General features: G+C 29.8%; 6 protein-coding genes across 6 annotated transcripts; 1 reads left to right on the top strand and 5 right to left on the bottom strand.

Annotated features, from left to right (window-relative positions):
• Nucleotides 1-994: 994 nt before the first annotated feature.
• On the bottom strand, nt 995-2,569 carry GO595_009895 (uncharacterized protein; the record flags this gene model as incomplete). Its single annotated transcript, XM_067923631.1, has 1 exon — nt 995-2,569. The coding sequence occupies one exon, from the start codon at nt 2,567-2,569 to the stop codon at nt 995-997; it is 1,575 nt and encodes a 524-aa protein (XP_067769844.1).
• A 286-nt stretch (nt 2,570-2,855) lies between these two features.
• Nucleotides 2,856-4,292, bottom strand: GO595_009894 (striatin-4; the record flags this gene model as incomplete). Its single annotated transcript, XM_067923630.1, has 1 exon — nt 2,856-4,292. One exon carries the CDS (start codon nt 4,290-4,292, stop codon nt 2,856-2,858), a length of 1,437 nt encoding a protein of 478 aa, XP_067769843.1.
• A 5,782-nt stretch (nt 4,293-10,074) lies between these two features.
• GO595_009893 (ATP-dependent RNA helicase DDX51) lies at nt 10,075-11,367 on the bottom strand (the record flags this gene model as incomplete). Its single annotated transcript, XM_067923629.1, has 1 exon — nt 10,075-11,367. One exon carries the CDS (start codon nt 11,365-11,367, stop codon nt 10,075-10,077), a length of 1,293 nt encoding a protein of 430 aa, XP_067769842.1.
• Nucleotides 11,368-11,487: 120 nt separating this feature from the next.
• GO595_009892 (40S ribosomal protein S16) lies at nt 11,488-11,910 on the top strand (the record flags this gene model as incomplete). Its single annotated transcript, XM_067923628.1, has 1 exon — nt 11,488-11,910. One exon carries the CDS (start codon nt 11,488-11,490, stop codon nt 11,908-11,910), a length of 423 nt encoding a protein of 140 aa, XP_067769841.1.
• A 498-nt stretch (nt 11,911-12,408) lies between these two features.
• On the bottom strand, nt 12,409-12,927 carry GO595_009891 (60S ribosomal protein L11; the record flags this gene model as incomplete). The annotated part of the gene is made up of 1 exon (XM_067923627.1): nt 12,409-12,927. One exon carries the CDS (start codon nt 12,925-12,927, stop codon nt 12,409-12,411), a length of 519 nt encoding a protein of 172 aa, XP_067769840.1.
• Nucleotides 12,928-15,512: 2,585 nt separating this feature from the next.
• Nucleotides 15,513-19,298, bottom strand: GO595_009890 (uncharacterized protein; the record flags this gene model as incomplete). Its single annotated transcript, XM_067923626.1, has 1 exon — nt 15,513-19,298. The coding sequence occupies one exon, from the start codon at nt 19,296-19,298 to the stop codon at nt 15,513-15,515; it is 3,786 nt and encodes a 1,261-aa protein (XP_067769839.1).
• Nucleotides 19,299-22,416: the final 3,118 nt, after the last annotated feature.

Raw genomic sequence — 22,416 nt, 5'->3', positions numbered from 1 at the left:
AGTTATATTTTCATTTAAATAATATATTGAATAAAAATTGGAATAATATTCATAATATGTTGATAACACTTAAATCTCCGAACGTATCATTTGCGTATGATGCCATTGTCATTACTTTCGGTGTGATATCATAAAACGCGTCATTTGATATCGTTGGTGATGTTTCACCATAAAAATAAATACATTTAAGTGATGAACAGCATGAAAACGAACAAAACCCAATTGATTTAACATTATCACCAAAATAAATTGTTGTAATATTAGTACAATATTAAAATGAATGAGCGCGAATAGAAGTGACTAAGCTTGGAATACGAAATGTTTGCGATAAATTTCCTATTGGATAAACCATTAGTTGTGAAATATCTTTATTATATAAAACTCCATCGTTGTTATAATTACTAAAATATAAATTTCTTTTGAAACGTCGAAAATTTGAAGACCTTTGCAACCAAGAAATGGATTTGCTCCTATTGAAAAAATGGAACTTGGAATGTTAATATATTTTAGATTATAACACAAAGATTTATATTGTGCTCTTATATAAAAGAATAAATTTACTGAGATAAAGAAACCAATTTTGTCTTTTATGGATAAATATTTAATTGTGCACCTATTTATTAATTTTTCGAAAAATTGAAGATGATCAAGAGATTTTAGTTTGACCATTAATTGTTTATTCAAAACTACTTGGTGGGCAATCTTGTTTATACCAATTACAATTATCACAAAAATTGAGTCCATTTTTAGTTATTCCTAACATATGCATTATCAATTGTTCTTGAATAATAAGTTATTACAGAAAAAGGAAAACATACAGGGAAAATGTTTCAGTTTTGAGTGAAAATCTAAATTTATTGATTGAATAAAGCATTAATGGGGTCCCATTAGAATCTGAGAAAATTCTCATGTATATATATACAAAGAATCTTATCAAAAAATGCATAAATTTATTAGAACAACTATTAATATTTGCTATCAAATAAAACTTTATTTAATTTCTTTTCTTTTGCTGCTGTGATGCCAACACAGTTCTTGCCGCCATTGCCTTCACCGCGTTTCTATCCAACACTCTTGACGCCGTATCATTTTTTGTTTCCTTCGACTGTCTCTTGTGGTTATCAGCTCTCTTTCCGTTTCTTCTTGGCGAATCTATTTGCTCTATGTTAAATGGGACTTCAGTTCTTTCGACGTAATCCTTAAATGCGTTTCTATTTACCATTTCCACGAAGTCAGTGTCCTCATTCTCGAGTGCCTCCGTAACTTCTTCGCATTTATTTCTGCACCAATTTAATACTTCCGCTGGATCTGAAGTATCGATTTCGACTTTGCAAACTAGTTGCATTATCTCGAAGATGTGCATAATCGCAGAGATGACTGTCCGTTGATGTGTTTCGATAGCGGAAATTTCATTTTGTTCATTCTCTACTTCATGTACTTTCGTCTCATATATAACTTTCCCTTCGTTTATAAGTCGCTTTCCTCCGACTCCTCGCGATGACGCAAACTCTGCTTCTTCAATAGATGATTTAAGTTGCGATGCTTTAGCCTCTAAATGAGAACATTTGTCTTTGAGTTCTTCGATTTGTTTTTGTAAGTTTTTACTCGTCTCGCGACGCTCTTCGAAAAATCGTTGGATCTTTTCCGAGTCATTCGTACCAAAGTGTTCGCGTATGTCATCATATGTTTGTGAAACTTGTCGAAAACGCTCTTCGCGCTTCTCGCGGACGGCTTTGTTCATCCGGTTGCGCAAAACAGACGATTGGGAGTTGAGCGAATGCAATGCGCGAGATGGTTTACTGGATTCTTTGGATTGGAAAATTTGCTGCGATTGTAATGTGGCTGCTTGCGCTTTCTTGGCTTCAAGAATCTTCCGGCGACGTTGCTCAGATGCATTGATTTGTGCTTCGGTCGTGAGAAATTCATCACGTGCAATGTTTTGAGAATGTCGTGAATCACGAGCAATTAATGTAAGATCACCAATGTCTCGATGTGCTTGATCAATCTGTTGTTGAGTAGCACGAAGAATTGGTGCGTAATGCATCTTTTGTTTGTCAAATTGACGGATTATTTGTTGATAGATTTTCATGAGATGAGATGTTTCGTCATTCTTGATGTTGGTTTTGTCAAGCTTGTTCTTCATGGAGTGGATGCGTGCTTCTTCAGGATGAACGGTCTCAGAAGCATTTTGTAAATTGGAATAAATTGCTTCAAGTTCTTTTTGTCGTGCAATTGATTTTTCTTTGTTGTGAACTGCTTTGTCGATTTGACGCTTTAAAAAGTTTACTTCATGATTTAAACGTTTGATATCTTCTTGAAGATTTGATTCCTCTGAAAGACTGTTCATTGTTTTGACAAGTGAGCCTAAATTATTCCTAAGCGCTTTATGTTCTTCTCTTAAATCAGATAATACTTTAACATTATTTTCTAATCTTTGTACGATTGAAGCATAGAATTCTCTTTGTTCTCCTTTCAAATCTTTTCCCTTTTCTTTGATTGAAGATATTTCGGCTTCAAAAGTTTCTGTTACAGGCTGCGAATTTGTTGCAGCGGGTTTTGTTTTGCTCATCTGCGAATAACGAGAAAACCGCTTATATTCAATATTGATTACTTTATTTTCTCTGAAATATTAATTTAACGTCTTCTTAATAAAAATATTAAACGTTCAAAAATAAACGGTTTTCGTCAAACTATAACATTTAATATTGACTTCCTTTGTGAAATGCTAGTACTACAGAATTCGGTTTAGATACGAATGTTTTGATAAATGGTATACGTATCAAAATGAGCACATTTTTTTCTTACCAGTTCATATTCAAAACACATTTACAATTGTTTCCATTGTTTCTAATTATTTATTTAAGAGCAAACACCTTAACGGTTCCCTCAGCTCCGCTTGATGCGAAAAATTGATGTGGGTTCGAAGCAGGTGTTGAAGCTACGCATAAGCCTCCTTCGCCATATTTATCTCTATGATGAGCCTCGGCGTATACTATTTCAAATGTTTGTGATCTCCACGCTCTTACAGTTTTATCAGCGCTTGTTGTTGCGAAGAAGCATCCATTATTTAACATAGTAATACTTGAAACGAAATCTTCATGACCAACGAAACTTTTCTTTTCTTCCTTAGTCATTACATCCATTAGTTTCACATTTTTATCTTCACAAGCAACAAGAATATTCGAAGGTGTATTAAATGTGCACATCGAAATAATACGTGAGCCACAATTAAATGTCGATTGTAGCTCAAGCTTAGAGTTATACACAAGGATTGTACCATCAATACAACCAACAACAAATAATTGGCCATCATTAATAAAAACGACACTACATGGTATAGATGGCGTGGAAATAGATGTCGATTCATATGTGTTACAATCGTATGTTCGAACGCTTTGATCAGAAGAAGCAGTAACAAAGAAAGAACTTTTCTCATGCGCGGCAATCGACCAGATCGCATCATTATGTAAATGTGAATGGAATATTTGGTGATGATCTACACGGCCATGGGTTTCGTATAGCGTGGATTTCATCTCGCCAAACTCCCATACGGAGATTCCGCCATCAACATCTCCACTAATTAACACATTTCCTCGTACGGCTAATGACAAAATAGGAGATGAATGCCCTCGTAACGAAAGAAACTGAATGGGGTTACGTCGACCTTTGACACGTTTGGTCTCGAGATTTGTGATTCGAATTGTTCCATCATCTGACCCTGAGGCAAGATATGGAAGCGTTGGATGAAAAGCAAGGCATCTAATTGAGTCAAGATGGAAACTGAGTGTAAATTTGGGAGCATAATCAAATGTAACTGTGGAATCAATTGCAGTCGTTGTGCTCTCCGCGGGTGGTGGAGGAGCCGCAGCTGCTTTGTGCACGGGTTTCTTACGCTTTTTGGTGGTTTTCGACTTTTTGGCAGTTGGTTTGGATGGAGTTGAAGGAGTTGATGAAGGTGCGGATACTGGACTTGCTTGTGGGGCAGTAACAGAAAGTGGCTGTCTATGACTGGGTGATGTAGGTGATGAAGCTAATGCTGATGAAGATGGTGAATCTGTTGATTTCTCGTTGGAACTGTTTAACATTAGCAGGGCAAGCTTATCTGCTTCAGCGGCTTGAGCTTGAAGGCTATGAAGTTTGGCCAATAAATTTGCTTTAACTTCGGGCCATTCTTCTTGACCTTGTTTTAACGCTGATATCTTTGTTAGGAGTTCCGTCCGTTCGGTCATCCATTGTTCTTCAAGACGATCCAATTCTGTTAGTTTTGCTTCAATTGTCGAAACCCCAATCATTTTATTTAAAACCGTCATCTGTCGTTCATTTTTCTTCAGAATTCGTTATCAAAAGTGCACATTAAAAAATCAAACTGAGAAAAAGAACCAATTCAAAGAATTGGATATCATATTAATCTTTAAAAACAATTCTTTTTGGGTCACATCTAATTTTCGTTTTTCCTTTGAAGAATGAATTTATTCATTAATTAATGAATCTTTAAAAAAAATAAAATCTGATGAAAAAACTTACAAACCTGTCATACACAAGCGTAGTTGAATTTGAAAATTTGAGTATGTTTATACATGTGTAAAAGAGAACAAACGAATGACCAAAAGCTAGTTAACGGTTTTGAACCACCCTATACCGATAAACGAATGTTTAATGAAGCTCTTTTTGAATCAGCCAAAGATGTAATGAAAAGGTTAATGATGCATCCGATTTCAATCCCGTTTCGGGATCCTATTGGTGATGATGCTCCTGATTATTATAAAATAATCAAAAATCCACAATATTTACTATTAATCGTAAAAAACCTAGAAGATATGAAATACAAAAAAATACAAGAATGGTATGATGATGTAGAAACGGTATGGAAAAATGCAGAAATATACCATGGAGAAAAGTCTCATTTCGCAATTGCTGCTGCAGAAAATCGAAAGATTTTCAAAAAGGAAAGAGCAAGCTTCGAAGCCAATAATTTAAGTTCATGGTGTAATTTAGTTTATGAAACAAGAACTTATATTACTGACTTAATGAACCAACTACCAGCAAAAATCAAGCAACTCACAGACTCAATAGGAACTGCACGACCAATGAGAAAATTTCTAGCTACTCCTAGCGAACAAGACGTTAATAATTTTTTAAATGCAACTTCAATGATTTCATCTGATGAAGACCATCTTGAAATGATAAAAATTATCAAAGAGATGCAACCAGAGCTAGATAATGGTTTAGCTGTTATTAACATTGATGTGTCAAGGCTAAATGAGAAAACATTTTCAGCTTTGCGAAATTTTGTCAAGTCATCTTTATCCAAACAGGGTGCAAAATACCCAGAATGATGTTCTTTTAAAATGGATTCGACATGGATTTGCACACTTTAAAGAAATTTGTTGTGTGTAAAGGCGTTTTTAATAAACAAAATATTGTATGAAATATATCAAAAAGTTCTGTAACAACAATAACTCTTTCAATTCCTTGTAACGTTACGATCAATATCGTTCTTAAGAATATTAATATTTCAATTGAAAGTTTGATAAATATTTTTTTGTTAATTAATGACACTATTGTGTTAGTTCACTGTCATATTGATCATTTATATATGTTTTGTTTTCTTTTATTCTTGTTTTCATTCGTAAAGAATTTACCTGACTATTATAACACAACAGATGGCCTATTTGAATATTGTTATGATGAATCCACAAGTTCAATAAATCTTACCAAAATTCTCAAAGATACAAATAATTTAGTAATACCATCTACCATTCAACACCAAAACAATAATTATCCTGTAGCGCATTTAGTTCTACATGGGGGCCATACCGGTATTATAAGTGGTTCGCTCACGATTCCAAGCAGCATAATTTCCATAGGAGCCAATTATTTTCATTCACAACAGATCGCTTTATAAAATTTCGAAGAAGGCTCACAACTTCAAATGTTTGGATCTACGGTATTTTATCATGCAAATCTCACTGGACATATTCAATTATCTTCATCTCTGCAAATAATTGGCAACGGGTGTTTTTATTACACAAAAATTTCATCAATCTCATTTGAAGATTCATCATCAGAAAACGCAAGTTTAATTTTAGGTGAAAGTGTTTTTGAAGGATGTATTTTATTAACGTGTGATGTATTATTTCCTTTTCAGCTAACTGAAATTGGTACTCGTTGTTTTATTTTCACAAAAATTTCTTCAATTTCATTTCCTAGTAATTCAAAACTTACAAGAATATGTTCTTATGCTTTTTTTTTATCATACATTTACTAAACCACTTGGTAATATGTTTCCATATTCATTAAGAGAAATTGAAATCATTAATTGAAACAACAATTTGCTGATGATTCTAAATTAAAAACAATTGGCGATTCAGCATTTGTTGATACATAATTAACAGGAGAAATTATCTTTCCTGGAAGTCTTCAAACAATTGGTGAAAAATGTTTTCAAGGATTAAATATTTCATCGATATCATTCAAACAATCATATGATGAGAGAATATTAGAAATAGGTTCGTATGCATTTGAAAATTCTGCTTTAAGTTGTGATATTTCATTTAATAATTATTTTATTAAGAACATAACATTTGGTTCTAGTTGTTTTGCATATACAAATATTAATGACCTTTCTTTTGATCACAATTCTTATATATATTTTGATGATGGTTGTTTTTCCCATTGTAAAAACCTTGATATTTCAGAACCTCAACAACTAAAAGCTGTAATGGTTTTATCGAATGCATTTTATGAATGTACAAATTTAAAAAGATTAGGTATTCTCGAGAATACATTCGTTGGAAATGATGCATTTTATGGATGTTCTTCATTAAAATATCTAGAAATTTTTTCAGAAGATATTTCTTATGGTGCAATTTCGAGCTGTGATAATCTTGAACAAATTGTCATTGGTACTAAAGGAAATTTAAGTGATTTTGTGACTGATTGTAAAAATTTGGAATCACTTAGTATTGTTGGATTGGGTACCATAAAATTTTCAACGAAAAATTGTCCCAAAATTACAACTATATCTTTTTCTAATGGTAATTTCATATTAAGTAATTCATTTACAGATTGTACATCACTTCAAGCAATATATTTTATTTATTCAAATGTAACATTTGGTCACAATGCTTTTTGTAATTGTCCATCATTAAAAAGTGTTTTGCTAGATGAAAATTCAATAATTATTAAAATAGAATCACAAGCATTAATTAAATGTTCATCATTAGAATTTGATTGTACTAGTGTTTTAGAGATGGAATCATATTCATTTGAAGATTCATGCGATCAAAGTTTTCTATTTTCTTCATCAATAATTCCGTCATATTGTATTAAAAAAGTCGTCAACATTAAAATACATAAAAATTGCTTCAACTGTTACTAGGATTAGTTCACATTTCATTGAGCAATGTCCTAATTTTATATCATTCAAATGGAAAAGATTTAATTATTGATGATGAAGCATTTTGGAAATTAGATTCATTTGACTTAGCTTCAAGATTACCTAAAAGACTTATTAGTATTGAACGAGAATCATTTTCAGGATGTAAAAGTATTACAAGATCATTATTTTTACCTAAACGCCTTGTTTCAATTGGGCAAAGTGCATTTGCTAATTGTAATGGATTTAATGGTATTTTAGATTTCACTAATAATACAAAATTACAAATAATTTCATCATATGCATTCTTAGGTTGTACTTCATTTGGTGGATCATTAGTATTACCTGATTCACTTATAGAAATTGGTGCATATGCATTTTCTAATTTTAAATTTGCTGGACCTTTAATTATACCTAATAATGTAAAAATAATTAATCAATATGCATTTACATTATGTTCTTCATTCACTGGTTCATTAATAATTGGTGATAATGTTGAATATATTGGCGCTTATGCATTCTCTGAATGTAAAGGTTTTAATGGACAACTTGAAATCCACACCAAAATCCTTAAAGAAATTGGTAATAATGAATTCTTTAGTTGTACTTCATTAAAAGGTACATTAGATTTACCAAACACTTTAGTTTATATTGGTAATTTTGCATTCTTCGATTGTCATGGATTAGAAAACCAATTAATTTTACCCCAATCTTTAATATATATTGGTGATTCAGCATTTGCTTATTGTACAGGTTTTACACAAGTATTACAATTTCCTAAAAATGTTTCATATATTGGACGAAATGCATTTCTTCAATGTAAAGGATTAACACGAATTTATTTTGATAAAGAACTTAGTAAAAACAATTCGATTGTAATTGGTGATAAAGCATTTGGTAACTTAGCAATAAAATGTTTATCAAATGTACCGAAAACTTGTCAAGGTAATTCTACAGATGATAATCGATGTTATGATTCAACAGGTTTTAATACATTCCAAGATAAAAGTTCAACACTTGCGGAAAGTTGTGAACTTAATGATGCCGTTGAGATTATTGTTGCTTTAGCTTCAGCAATAGCAGCGAGTGGTGTCATCGGAATTGGTTATTCATTCATTCATGATTGGTTCACGAATATTTATACAGTGAAGAAACGAATTTTATCGATTTTCGAAACAATATTGAAATGGGCAAAAGATAAGTATGAAAAAGAAGATAACGAAGTCGATATTACAAATGCAATAATCGCAAAAATCCAAAAATATATTCGAAAAGAAACTAAAAACCCAAAGTTTAACTTCGAAAAGAAGAAATTATGCGACTTGTTGGAGGACACTTTCCAAAATGTGTGGCCGTCTGTGCCATTCGATGTGATGGAAAATGTGTTGGAAAATGGTTTTAATGATATTAACTTCGAAGAAATAATTAGAAACCATAAGTTGACCAAAAAGGAAAAAATGTGTTCTTGCTTAAAACGAATTTTCGCAAAGAAAAATAACCAAAAAAAGCCGAACGCTCCTGCCGAAAGTGAAAGTGAAATAAGCTTATCACTCATTTAGTGTTTTATATTTCTGGTTATATATAAATATATGTAATTGAATATTTATGTGTTGTTAGAAATATGTATAGTTTTATTTGAATAAAAAGAAGGAGCTTTCATATGTTTGTTAGAACAGAAGGTAATTTAACGATTTATGTATAATACATTTGAAGATGATGTCAAAAATAATTTGAATATTTTCCATATGTTATTTTGATTAGAAACTTCAAATTTTTAGATGTTGTTAAAAAATTTTTAGGAATTGTTTCCCTTTTTAAAATGCTAAATAAGATATATATTAACATATTGAGCTAATACATTAATAATACTATTAATGATTTCCATTCCTTCTTCAATCAAATTTAAATATATATATATATGTTAGATAAAATGCAAGATGCTCAAAAAACTTTCTAAGGTTCTAATTTGGTATATTTTATTTTCGTGAGGATATTATTTAGATAAAATTCATTTACTGTTTCATATGAATAGAATTCTTCAAATGATGAATGATTTCTTCATTTCCACCTGTAACTGCATATTTACCTGTTTTTTGTATATTTACACTATTCTAATCAAAATATTTAAAACATTAAACTGATCCAAAAAATTTCTATTTCAGCATTTCATATTATTTTGAAAGAGCATTATGAATAATTCCTTCTTTAATATATTGCATATGTAGTGTACAATCATTCTTTGAAAGTGTTTCAAAATTTTCATTAATATAATCATCTATGTCATACACATACCTTTGATGAATTTCTGAATTGGACATCTAATGAATAAAGCATGAAACTTTTGGTCTAATCTTTTATTGCCAAAGATGCAGAAGATTTTAGTTTTCACAAGTGCATCAAAATGAAAATCCCTTAAACGATAGATTCCACAAAAAACCATTATGAGTGAACTACAATGATATTATTTAACATTAATCAACATGCTGTAAAACTTCTTCTCTGAATGACAATCTTTCAAAGTAAACATTTTTTCATGGCGCCTTTATAAAGTGCATATTTGCCTGCATTATTTACATTAGCATTATTCATAAATAAATATTTTAAACATTTAATTTATCCAAAGAAATTCAATTAATGTAACATTTTTATGATTAATAAAAAATAAAATGAAAACATTTTTCAAACTCTATAAATATTTATTGATTTTCTTCTGTTTCTGTTTCATCATCTTCCGTATCGGCTTTGACCTCTTTAGTCTTTCCGATAACTTTTGACTTATGTTTTTCTATTCTTTTTGTTATATCGAAGTATTCCTTACTTATGAACCTATCGAAGTTGCACGTCGCTTCTCTTGGCGCTGATCCGTCGATTTTCTCTATTACTCCTTTAAAAAATTCCAATTCCTTTTCCACAACAAAAGTTATACATTTTCCTTGCGCTCCTCCTCGTGCAGTTCTTCCCATTCTGTGGACATAAGTTCTTGATGAACTTGGGACGTCATAATTAACAACTGCATCCAAAAACGGCAAATCGATTCCTCTTGCTAATGAATCTGTTGCTATAATAAGTCTCGTTTGTCCTTCTTCGATATTTTCAAGTGCTCTTTTTTTCTGTTGATTTGTTGCTGCTGCTGCAAATTCAACAATCGACAGATCTGGCTTTAATTTCTTCATAGCTGACGCTAATGAAATACAGCGCTTTGTGGTGGAGACAAAACATAAAACATATTTAAGTTTCTCACAAATTGCCATCAAAGCGGCGGTTTTACGACCGCGTGGAATTACTATAAACTCTTCGGTGATGCCTTGCGGAACAACATAGCGCGATTTATCAGAAGAAACAAGGAAAATTGGAGAAACCATGCCAAAATCTTCGGACTGTTTGGAATTACGTGATAACGTGGCTGAACATAAAATCTTTCGAATCTTCCGTTGTTTGGGTGGACAACAGACTATTGGAGACTCAAAATATGCTGGATATTGACCACTATAAAGCGATTTGGTAACATGTTCAAGCCAATTTTCAAGTGGTTGTTCAAGAATAACATCACCTTCATCTAGAACAATGAACTCAACAGTTGATAAAATGGTTGGATCAACTTCAATGAGATATGTAGAAAGCCCATGTGCTGTAGTAATTACTATATCCGTATTCGTTGGTGTAGATTTTGGTCCTGCATAACTGTTTGTATTTAAAATGGTTAGAGAAAGATTGGAATTTTTAATGAGAGAAGAAGCAACAAAAAATACTTGTCTTGCTAACTCTCGATTTGGGACAACAATTAGAGCACGAAGACGTGGAACAATTCGACTATGTAAACAAGAAATAATTGGAATGAGATATGACAATGTTTTTCCACTACCTGTAGGATAACCAATTGCAAGATCTGATGTAGTCGAAAAAAATGTTGAAATAACAGCAGATTGAACTAAAAAAGGAAAATCAAACCCTCCATCTATAAGATTATGATATAAGAATTCTGGTATCATTTGAAAATCGGTCCAAGAAACATTTTCTTCTGTTTCTTCCATTTTTCTTGTTTACGACCAAAAAAACATTCAATTTCAAATAAACGGTTTTGAAAAGTGCCTTTTGGTCATTCCTTTTCTATGAAGAGTGTTCAAGTCTTTGGACGCAAGAAGACAGCTACAGCAGTCGCCTATTGCAAGGAAGGCTCAGGCCTCATCAAATTAAATGGTGTTCCACTTGGTCTTGTTGGAACTGAAACCCTTAAGGCCAAGCTCATGGAACCACTTCTCCTTATCGGTGAAGACAAATACAAGAACCTCGATATCCGCCTCCGTTGCCATGGTGGTGGTAGCGTTGCCCAAATTTATGCCATTCGTCAAGCTATCGCTAAGGCCGTTGTTGCATATTACCAAAAGTATGTAGACGAACAAGCTAAAGATGAAATCAAGAAGGTCCTCCTTGACTACGATCGTACACTCCTTGTTGCTGATCCACGTCGTATGGAGCCAAAGAAGTTCGGTGGTCAAGGTGCCCGTGTCCGCAGACAAATGTCATACCGTTAAACAAACTTCATTGCACATAATTTTCTTTTAACAGATTTTTTTGTCTTAATTCTGGTTTTATATGAGAAATCTTAATTTGTTAAATTAATTTTTTTTTTTTTTTCAAATCAAAATCTCGTGCTCATTCCTTGTGTGGAGAGTTTCTCAATCAGAAAATTGTTTTAAAGTTCAAATTTGAACTTGAAGAAAAATTAAATTAATATCAGGTCATCTTTTGAATGTTAAAAACATCTGAAGGGATGAATTCGCCAACAGAATTAATATACAAAAGAACTTTATAAGGTAAAAATTATGAATAAATATTAATGCATTAATAATTAAAATTTGTCATTTTAATTATAAAGTAACACTCTCAAGGTGGAGTGTGCTTGAAAATTATTGTGTACAGATGTGAAATTAAAATGACATGGAAAATGTTAAGAACAAATTGTTTTTAATATGAATTTTTTAAAATTGAAAAAATAAAAAATAACAATTAGTAAATTCAATTTATTAGTTTTACTTGAGGAGTGTTCCTTGGAATTTTTGGATATACCATTCTTTAGCTTCTTCTTTTGTAACTCTTTGCTTTGGGCCAATCCTTGAGCGGCAGTGCTTTCTCTTGGCAACACGTGCTCCTGGGCGTTCAAGAACAACATAAAGATCCATACCATGAATACCAATATCACGGTCGTATTTAAGACCAAGATCGATATGTTCCTTGATACCGAATCCGAAGTTACCTGTGCTTGAGAAGCAGTGTGAGCTGATTTCAAAATCGTGAACTTGAAGAGCATCATTTAAGATCTTGAGTGCATTTTGTCCACGGACGGTAACATAAGCGGCGATCTTATCATTACGACGAACACCGAACTTTGGAATTGTACGGTGTGAACGGGCAAGCATAGCCTTTTGCTTTGTTAATTGTTCAATAACGCGGGAAGCACGTGTAACTTGATCACCAACAGAACCTGGGTTGATGTTGATGCAAAGCTTTGAAACACGAATTTCGTTGAGCTTGTTTTGCTTAGTAGCCATAGGAAACAAAGGTCGAACAAAACGGTTATTTTGAAAAGTATTCAATTACATTGAGTACGTTTGTGAAATAACGTTTTCTTATCGTTGAAAAAAATGCAAAAAATTGATGAAAACAAAGCACAAGATGAACCGAATACAAATGAAAATTCTACATCTGCAGATGTGGAATTAGCTACGAAAGAATTAATGACACAATTTAAAATGCGTCTTGATTCAGCAAAATTATCTATAGATAATGGAAACAACATACAACAAGCACGGATAAAATTTTTGACGATGTCACTCAACAATATTCATGCAGAAAAAGAACGGTTATCAAATCAGCTTCGACGCATAGAAAATGAAATTGAAATGCAAAATGAAAAACATAATCAACTGGTTGAATCTCTTCAACACCAAGCACGAGAAAAAGAAACAAGTCTACAAAATAAAATTCAATCATCATTACAACAACTCCAAGATCTTCGAGACTTTAAAGACAAAAGGCAACAACTTGAACAAGCCATTTCTAACACAAACAATCAAATTTCCAAAGAAAGAAAAGATCGAACAAATGAGTTAAATTTGATTCATAATAAACTCATTGCCCAACGTGAATATTATGAACAAGTTCTTGAGAATTTTCCCAATGAAGTTGACGAGTATTCCACAAAGTTCGAGGAGCTAAATCTTCAGCAGGCCACAAACAAAGTACTTAAAGACATTGAACTTAAACGCGAACAATTCAAAACTGAAAATTCACAAATTTCAGAAATTATCAAACGAAATGATCAACTTCGTCAACAAATACAAGAGCTCGAAAAGCAAAAACACATTTTACAAGAAAGCGAAAAAAATCTTACAAATCAATCAGTTGATTTACAAAACAAGCTTAAAGAAATGAAAAAGAAATATGAAGCGTCAAATGAATTATATGAACAAAAGATAAAAGAAATTAAAGAAAAAACAAATAAAAGAATCTCTGAGTTAAAAAATGTTTTAGAAAATTCGAAAAAAGAAAATTTTGAATTAAAAAATACGTTAAAGCAATTGAAGGAAGACGTTAAAACCGCCGAAGCTCAAAGTATTGAACGAAATAAGAAAGAAATGAATTTAATTTCGGTACTTAATGAATCTGCTTTGTTCATTTTAACTTCATTGGAATTTCAAGAAAAAGATCCAACAAAAGAAGAATTAGAAAATCATTCTTCTGCATTAAATGCTGTAATAAGGAAAATTGGTCACGTTTCACAAGAAATATCGGGAATGAAAAATAGAAATGAAACAGAAACAAAAGGAAAAACAATACAAAATAAAAGTAATGTAAAGAATAATGGTAAAAAGGATATACAAGCATGGACCAATTATACAAATGCATCATTAAAGAAGAAAGTGCCACGCAACAAATAGAACAAAACATTGTTAAATATTGTTTGTAATTTTAATTTTTTTTTATAAAAAATAATATATTAAATACATTTAAAGATCATATTTAAATAGTTTGAATAATGTAAAATTTGATTATTTACTATTATTATCTCAAATATGAAATTATTTATAATATGTTTATATCACTAAATTTTTAAATTTTTAAACTTTCTTTCTTCTTTTTTCATAATTTTTATTATTAAATTTATTAATAATTAAGTTTAATAAATTATAAAAATCAATTTTTGTCATTTTAATGGCATTAAAAATAAGGAAAAAATTATTCAAAATTTTACATTAAAAATTTCAAAAACGCATATTAAAAAAGTTATCATGATATTCCCCAAAATTTTCCATCAATTCACTTCATTATTATAATGTCTTTTCCACTTCCATTATTAACAAATCCTATATATCAAATGTTACATTGTAACCTCAATCCTTCTGGAGTTAGTTTATCACCCGGGTTTTCTTCATTTGATACACCATCAGTTCGATATGAAAAAGCAGTTAATAATGAACATAGGGTTTACAATCTTATGAAAGAAGGAAAAGCTACACAAGGTGATTATCTCGCTGCATGTCAAATTCGTAATCAAGAAAACTTAAATTATTATGGTCGGAAGTAATAAACAAAACCAAGAAAAAAATGAAACTTTTTTTTTTTCTTTTTTATTCTTCTTCTTATTTTTTTAAAAAAATTTATTAATGATTTTTGTAAAGTTTATGTCAAAAGTAAAATCTAAAATTTTAAATTTTGGATGATTCAAAACAATTACCTTAATTTTGTATTTAAAGATCATATTTAAATAGTTTGAATAATATAAAATGTGATTATTTACTATTATTATCTCAAATATGAAATTATTTATAATATGTTTATATCACTATTATTATTATTATCTAAAAGACATTATTTAATGTAGTTGATTATTCATTACTCCAACATAAGTAGATTTAATAATCCATTATTTTGATTATCTTTATCTAAAAAATTTCATGTAGTATTACCATAACATGCAGGCTCTCAAGCATTACACCATATCTAACAGCAATAGTTTCGAATTATTCAATTTCTTTTTGTATATTTGGATTTGGATACTGTGGGAGGTATTAATTTCAATGGATTTCTTTGATGCATTATTTCATAAATCATAATTTAAATGGAATGACTTTTATTAAATCACCATAAAAATACTAATTCCTATGAGAATCCATCCCAAAATAGGAATGCCGCCAATTTTCATTGCTCCATTATAAGTCATTGTGTAATAGTCCTGCTTAAGATCCAACAGGTGAATTTGTTTTTTATCCTCAATGTTTTTCTTTGCATTTTCACCTTTATAGTAAGTATCCTTTACAATGATTTTTCCTTCTTCATCAATAATGAAATCATTAGATTTTGAAATTTCTTCTTTAGTTTTTGATAATGTAATTCCAATTTCCTCCAAATATGTTTTTAATTCTTCATCATTTGCACTTGAATACACATAATGAGAAAATGGTATAATATTTTCCCCACTTTTCAGTGTAATTGTCGTATTTCCATTTTCAGATGCTGTTGTGAACTGTATGCTAATATGATTTGTATCAATATTTGTTATAGCTGCTATCACAGGACCTTCCCAATTCTTTATGCCATAAATGGTTCCTTTTCTACCGTCTATTATTTGATATTTACATCCGATTGATAATCTATTTGATTTAACTTCTTCATTATTCCAATTAAAGTATTCATTAACTCCAATATCAGCTTTTTTGTCATCTACAGATTTATCATATCTTAACAAAAATGTTCCAAAATTTTCAACATTTAATGCAAAAATGCAATTAATTGATGTATTTTCATTACAGTATGGTAAAACTGTAAATCCTTTTGTATAACTTTTGGTATAGATTATGAACTCATCATTTGATTTTTGAATTCTTGTATCCTCTGATATGTCATCAATATATATTGAGTCACATCTTTCACATTTGATCTTAAATGATTTCTGTGCATCAAAATAACTGTTGATGTTTTCAATTGTGGAATTATCAATTGTTAATTGTGTCATTTCTTTATTTAAGTCAATATATTCTTGTTTCAAAATTACATTTAAATTTGTGCTTGATGAATCTGTTGTTGGATTCATTCTAATTAAATTACTATGTGAATCATCTTTAGAATCTTTTGGCATTACATTCTGGTAAAAAGAAACGTCAGCAGTTGTGAAATATTGCATTTTATTATTTTCAAATTCAGCTTTGTTTGCATAAGATTTAATGCAACCGAAATAAACTTGCTTCATTTGTGGAACTTTAAATAATGGGAATTCTGAACAATCAGGTTTATTCTCATTATTAACAGGACTTTGGAAAATTGAATAAAAAATAATTTCTGTTGTTTCTTTTGCTTTTGGCTTAGATCTTTTTCTAAATGGAATGACAATATCATATTGCTTATCATTTGGGTCATCAATCTTTGTCTTATATAAAGAAATTCCCAATTGAAGTTTAATTAAATAGATGTTATCTTGTAGTACTTTATCTTCTTTTATTAATGGTTGAATGCCTGGTAACTTAACTAATATATATAAATGTGTAAAGTCATAACCATCACCATTAAATAAAAATCTTAATACGCCATATACTTCATTGATATCAAATGAAATTTGTAACGTAATTTCATTTCCATTATATGGGCTTCTTTGATAGGAATATGTACTTTGTAATGGCTCATATAATTTACAAAAGATTCCAGACAATTTTTCATACTCTTTAAGGGTATTTTTATATGAATCACTTAATTCAGTTAAATATTCAATATTTTGGAATGATTCTATTTTGAATGATATACTATATGTTTCATCAATTTGTTTTGTTAATGTTGATTTTTGAAGATCTGAATTTGTTATACCTATTTCTTTTGTAGCACCATCAACTTCAAAATTAAGTTTAAGAGAAACTTCATCTCCATTTCCAGGATTTATTATTGGAACTTCATATGCTACATCAATAAAACTAATTTTGTTTGTTCCTGATATACAACCACTTGTTTCAACCATACGATATATTTGATCTTTATATATTTGTGTTAAACGATACTTAGAATTACATTTTTTTTCATCTTCAGTTGTTACTTCTGTTACTGTTACTTTCATCCATGTCTTAATATTGTATACATTATCTTGTTCATCATCATAATATTCATCCATCATATAATAATTATTATATGAAGAAGTATATCCTGTTACATTAGAATGAATGATTAAAGCCATTGTTTTATATTTTCCTTGTAGACCATCTGTTTTATAATTATAATATCCATTTATATTAGAAATTGGAAACTCTGTACCAATCTTAGATATAGGCGTTGTTTCATTTAAAATAAGGTCAAATTCGATATTATCATCACTATATTTATAAGTATTCATAATATCTACGTTTGTTATAACAACTTCCTTATTTAAATCAAACGATTTTATTGTAAATTCGTCATATGTATTGGTCTCATTCATATAAAAATAACAGTCTGTATAATATCCTTTAAGATTCTTACTAAATTTATAATATTTTATTTGTGATTTTTGTGTGCCTTTATTTTTAGCAATAATTTGAATTTGATAATCTTGATTTTCATCTTTCTTAAACACTGGATTTGATACTTTAACCACATATCTTTTCCTTTCATTCTTAGATATTAAATCATCTTCCAATTCATTAGATGATAATGAATCAAATAAACAACTGCCATCTTCATCTCCTATTTGCTTTTCCCAAATAGTTGAGAGATGATTCAATTCACCATTTAATACTGTAATTCCAAATACTGAAAGAGATCCACCACCTTTAATATAAGAACTGACACTAGGTCTAACTGTACCATAAAAAGCTGGTGATGGACATTTTGTAGTATTTATACCATATTTAAATTCGACTCCTGCTTTGGCACCTCCCTCAATATATATATTACTTTTAACAACTTTATCAAAGTTAACTTCCACTCTAATGCCAATAGAAAAGCTAAAATTCCCTTCAATCTTCATGTTTACATCTGGCTTTTCATCTAATATATTATTGTTTTGATCCACAAAATCATCTGTAAATTCTTTTGTCATATCTGGTGAATTAAAACCATTCAAGGATAAAGTGCATCCTTTTTTCAGCATAAGTTTATATTTTTTGATATATGTGATATCATTAGGAACATTAATCCCAAGATTTTCAAGTTGAACTCCTCCAACTAGTAAAACATTAACATTTATTGGAACTTCAAAAATTGTAATTGTAATTTCTCCTATTTTTTGGTTCAATTTATCGCCAATATCAATCGGATCAGTAGAATGATAGTCTATTTTTTCCACATAAAATCCAACACCTAGTGAAACAGCAAGTGATGCATCAAGTTCAAGCTGAGCATTAAATGCTCCAGTTTTCCTTAGAAGAAATGATGCTTCTGCATTTGCAGAGATACCACCAAATAATTTTATCTTATTTTGTATTTCTTTAACAGGTATTTCTATTTCTGACGGCATATCTGCATTGTTATCCCAATTAAATGATTCTGTTTTATAACATCTTCTGCCAAATGGTTTCCCATAACTTTCGCATTTAATATTTTCATTGCTAGAAGACGGTAACCTCATTTCAAATAGATCAAAAACAGCCATAAATTCTATTTTTGATACAGAAAAAATAGTTACTTCGCCATCATCTGCTACTCTTTGTGAAAGAGAAAAGAATCCATTTTTAGTATCTGATACAAATGTTGCATTTTCTGTAAGTATTCTTTGGCCAATAGATGTTGATCTGTCTGTAATTAATGCAACATGTTTTTCATCATCACTCATTGCAGAACCTTTAAGTTCTTTTACAGTGACACCAAATACAGGATGACGTACAGAACCATTAAAAGTATCAGAAATATATGGTCTCTCAGGTGTAATAGCATCTTCATAAGTTCGAGAGGAAAGAATTTGCATTACTTTGTTTTTCCTGGCCATTCTTGCAAGGTCTTTAAATTGAGATGGTATATAGTTCAGGGGCTCACATAAAGAAAAAGAAAATAAAAGAAAAAATGAAAGAACCATAAAAAAATTGTGACATATTGTTTGAATGGATGGATAGATTAGAAATTTTTGCCATAGGTGGCATTTATGAAATTTTTGCCATAGGTGGCATTTATGAAATTTTTGCCACAGGTGGCATTTATGAAATTTTTGCCATAGGTGGCATTTATGAAATTTTTGCCATAAATGGCATTTTTGAAAGATATTTCGCTTGACAAATGACAAAAAAGTGTAAAACCATTGAAAAAACTCCGTTTGTGTCTTCGTTTTTCAGATAGTGGTCGCTCAAACCTTTTTCGAAAATGGCAAAGAAAATCGACTTCATGGCTTTTGGAACAAATTTGAAACATTTGAAATGTTTTCCCATTATAATGACGGACGTATTTTTTCCTAGTTACCATTGTAACTATGAATCAAAGCAAATTATAAAAATGAGTGTATGTGACAATTTATATAAATGTTAATATAGTTTTTATTATTTAATTTCGTTTGAAGAAGTGCATGATAATAGGTGTGTGCATATTTAAGATATATGTTATCAAGCCATGTCTTAATTATGTTGGCGTTTTAGAAATGGGAATTTTCGAGGAATTTTTTCGAGGTTAAAAGTTGGACTATCACAAGTTATAACGAATTTGAAGAAAATTGATATCATTGACATATGAGGTTAAACCAGTTATGATTTTTTTCAGTTCATGCTTTTTCATTTTAATATTTATACAAATTAAACTATATTTATAAAATTTGGTCTATCATTGCGTATATTTGTTATTCTTTCAATGTTCTATAAAAATTCATTTCTTGTTATTAAAATTAATGATATACATATCTAAAAGAAATTCAATGTTTAATCTAAAAAAAGAAAATGGTTTTAATATCGAATATATTTCTTTTATTGCTTATTTAATATTTCAACAAAATTACATTTGCACAATAAATTTATCTTCTTTGAAATCATCAGCGAAAGGATCTTCTTCAATTGTTGACATAGAAATTCCTGTTGCAAATGTATTTGTGGCTTCTTTTTTGTTTTCATTTTCTTCCGAACTTTCGTTTTTAATATTTTCTGATTTTTTGTTTCGAATTCGAATCAATAATACGACAAGAATTGTTATAATAATTATAATTATAATAACAACACAAACAATGATAATAATTGTTGTTATATTATTATCGTTACTTTGGAAATCATTTATTAATATATGTATAGAAATTTGAATAATAATTATAATATGTCGTATAAATAACAATTGTGTAATCATAATAAATAAATTTAGTTTCGATATATGAAAACATTGAATTACTTAAAAATAATGAAAATGATTTTATTTGCGTTTCATAAATCGTTAATGAATGGGTAATAGATACTGATATGGTTATTATATAAGAAAATGATAAAGATAAATAACTTTGAAATGATTTCATAAATGTATCCGACCTAGTGAATGCACTTGATTGCGTATATGTATTCGATTTACTGAACGTGTTTGTCTTAGTGAATGTACTTGAACTTGAAAATGAATGTGTAAACAATGGTATGCAAACTCCTCCTTCATAATCATTCACTGTAAATGGAACAAATTTTGCATTTTCATATGTTGAATATGTAAGAACTGTTGCATCAACTAAATGAAATGCACTTTCTCCAAACTCTGGTTGTGTAATACCGTAATAATAAATACATTGAAAATTATAACATTGCGAAAATGCACCACTTGCAATCACTGATAATCCTGTGCCAAGTGTCAAAATTGTCAAATTATAACAATTTGAAAATGCTGATAATTAAATGCTTTCTACTGAATTACTAAAATTGACACAAACAACAAATGTCCATTCAATAAATGTGCGACTTGGAATTATAGTAATGTTTTCACCAATGATAATATTTTCGGTTATATTTGTATACATTTTCATATCATTAAAATCATTCGGATTTTCAATTAAAAGCGTTGAATTTCTCTCAATGAATTTTATTTGATAAGAGTTCATGAAAAAAAGAACAAAAACAAAAACATTTTCAATTCATCATCTTTTTGAAAAACTTTTTTGTGATGAATTGAATTTTTCTGAAGAAATTTAATATAAACCGCTATCAACAGTATTGAAAAAATTGTATTAATGTGAAGTAAACAATTGAATATTCAAAATTGTTGCCGTTGTGCACCAAAGAAGAAAAATTTCCAATGTAATAAAAGATATATAATCATAATATTGATCCAGTGTTTGTAGAGGAAGGATAGCTTGATCAAATGTAATGATTTCATTTGATTGTTTATGAGAAATTGTAAAATCTGATTTTAAAAGTTTTTGCTGGGGAACTAAAACATGACTAATTGGCATCGCACATATAATGTTTAAGATGAGTTTTGCATCTAAATGACATTTGGCAAACTCTGTAGAAATATTGCAAAAAATCATTTTTTTTTTTTGTAATGGTTTCAAAGATTGGAACATCCACGTTGTGAGCATGAGAAAGTTCTTCTTTGTTCCTGCTTTTTGGTATATGTAAATTTTTTATATGTTTGAAAAATGGGCATTTTAGCGTCAAATGAGTTCTAAGTTGCTTTGAGACCTGCAAAATGAGTAGGAATTGAAGGATTTTCATTTTTCAAGATGAAATAATTTGAAGCACTACCAAATACACATCGGCCAATACAAAAGTTAAAATTCACACGGTTATAAAATAAAAGGCCTATTGTTTTCTTAAATTTTTTCAATTTAACTATCGAGACTTTCAATCAATATTTAAGGGGTACAAGCAAACCACAAGAACAAAATGCTTTTAAAAGCACTTTTAAATAATATAATGAAAGCTCAGTTGAAGACTGAAAAGATTTGGTGTTAAAAAAATTATTTTTCACTCGAAATTCAATGAATTTATGTGTATAATTGTGTAAAATATTTTCTAATTTCTCTTTTTCACTATAAAAGAATATAAATGCTCAAAGTGTTCTTTTGCGTGGATAGGAATATATAATTAATACAATATTTTGATTCATTGTACTGTATCAACATCAACAGCATATAT

Source organism: Histomonas meleagridis, assembly GCF_020186115.1.
Source record: "Histomonas meleagridis strain 2922-C6/04-10x chromosome Unknown scaffold_143, whole genome shotgun sequence".
Lineage (NCBI taxonomy): Eukaryota > Parabasalia > Tritrichomonadida > Dientamoebidae > Histomonas > Histomonas meleagridis.
The sequence above is the reverse complement of the archived record's forward strand: the minus strand, read 5'-3'. Positions and strand labels throughout refer to the sequence as shown.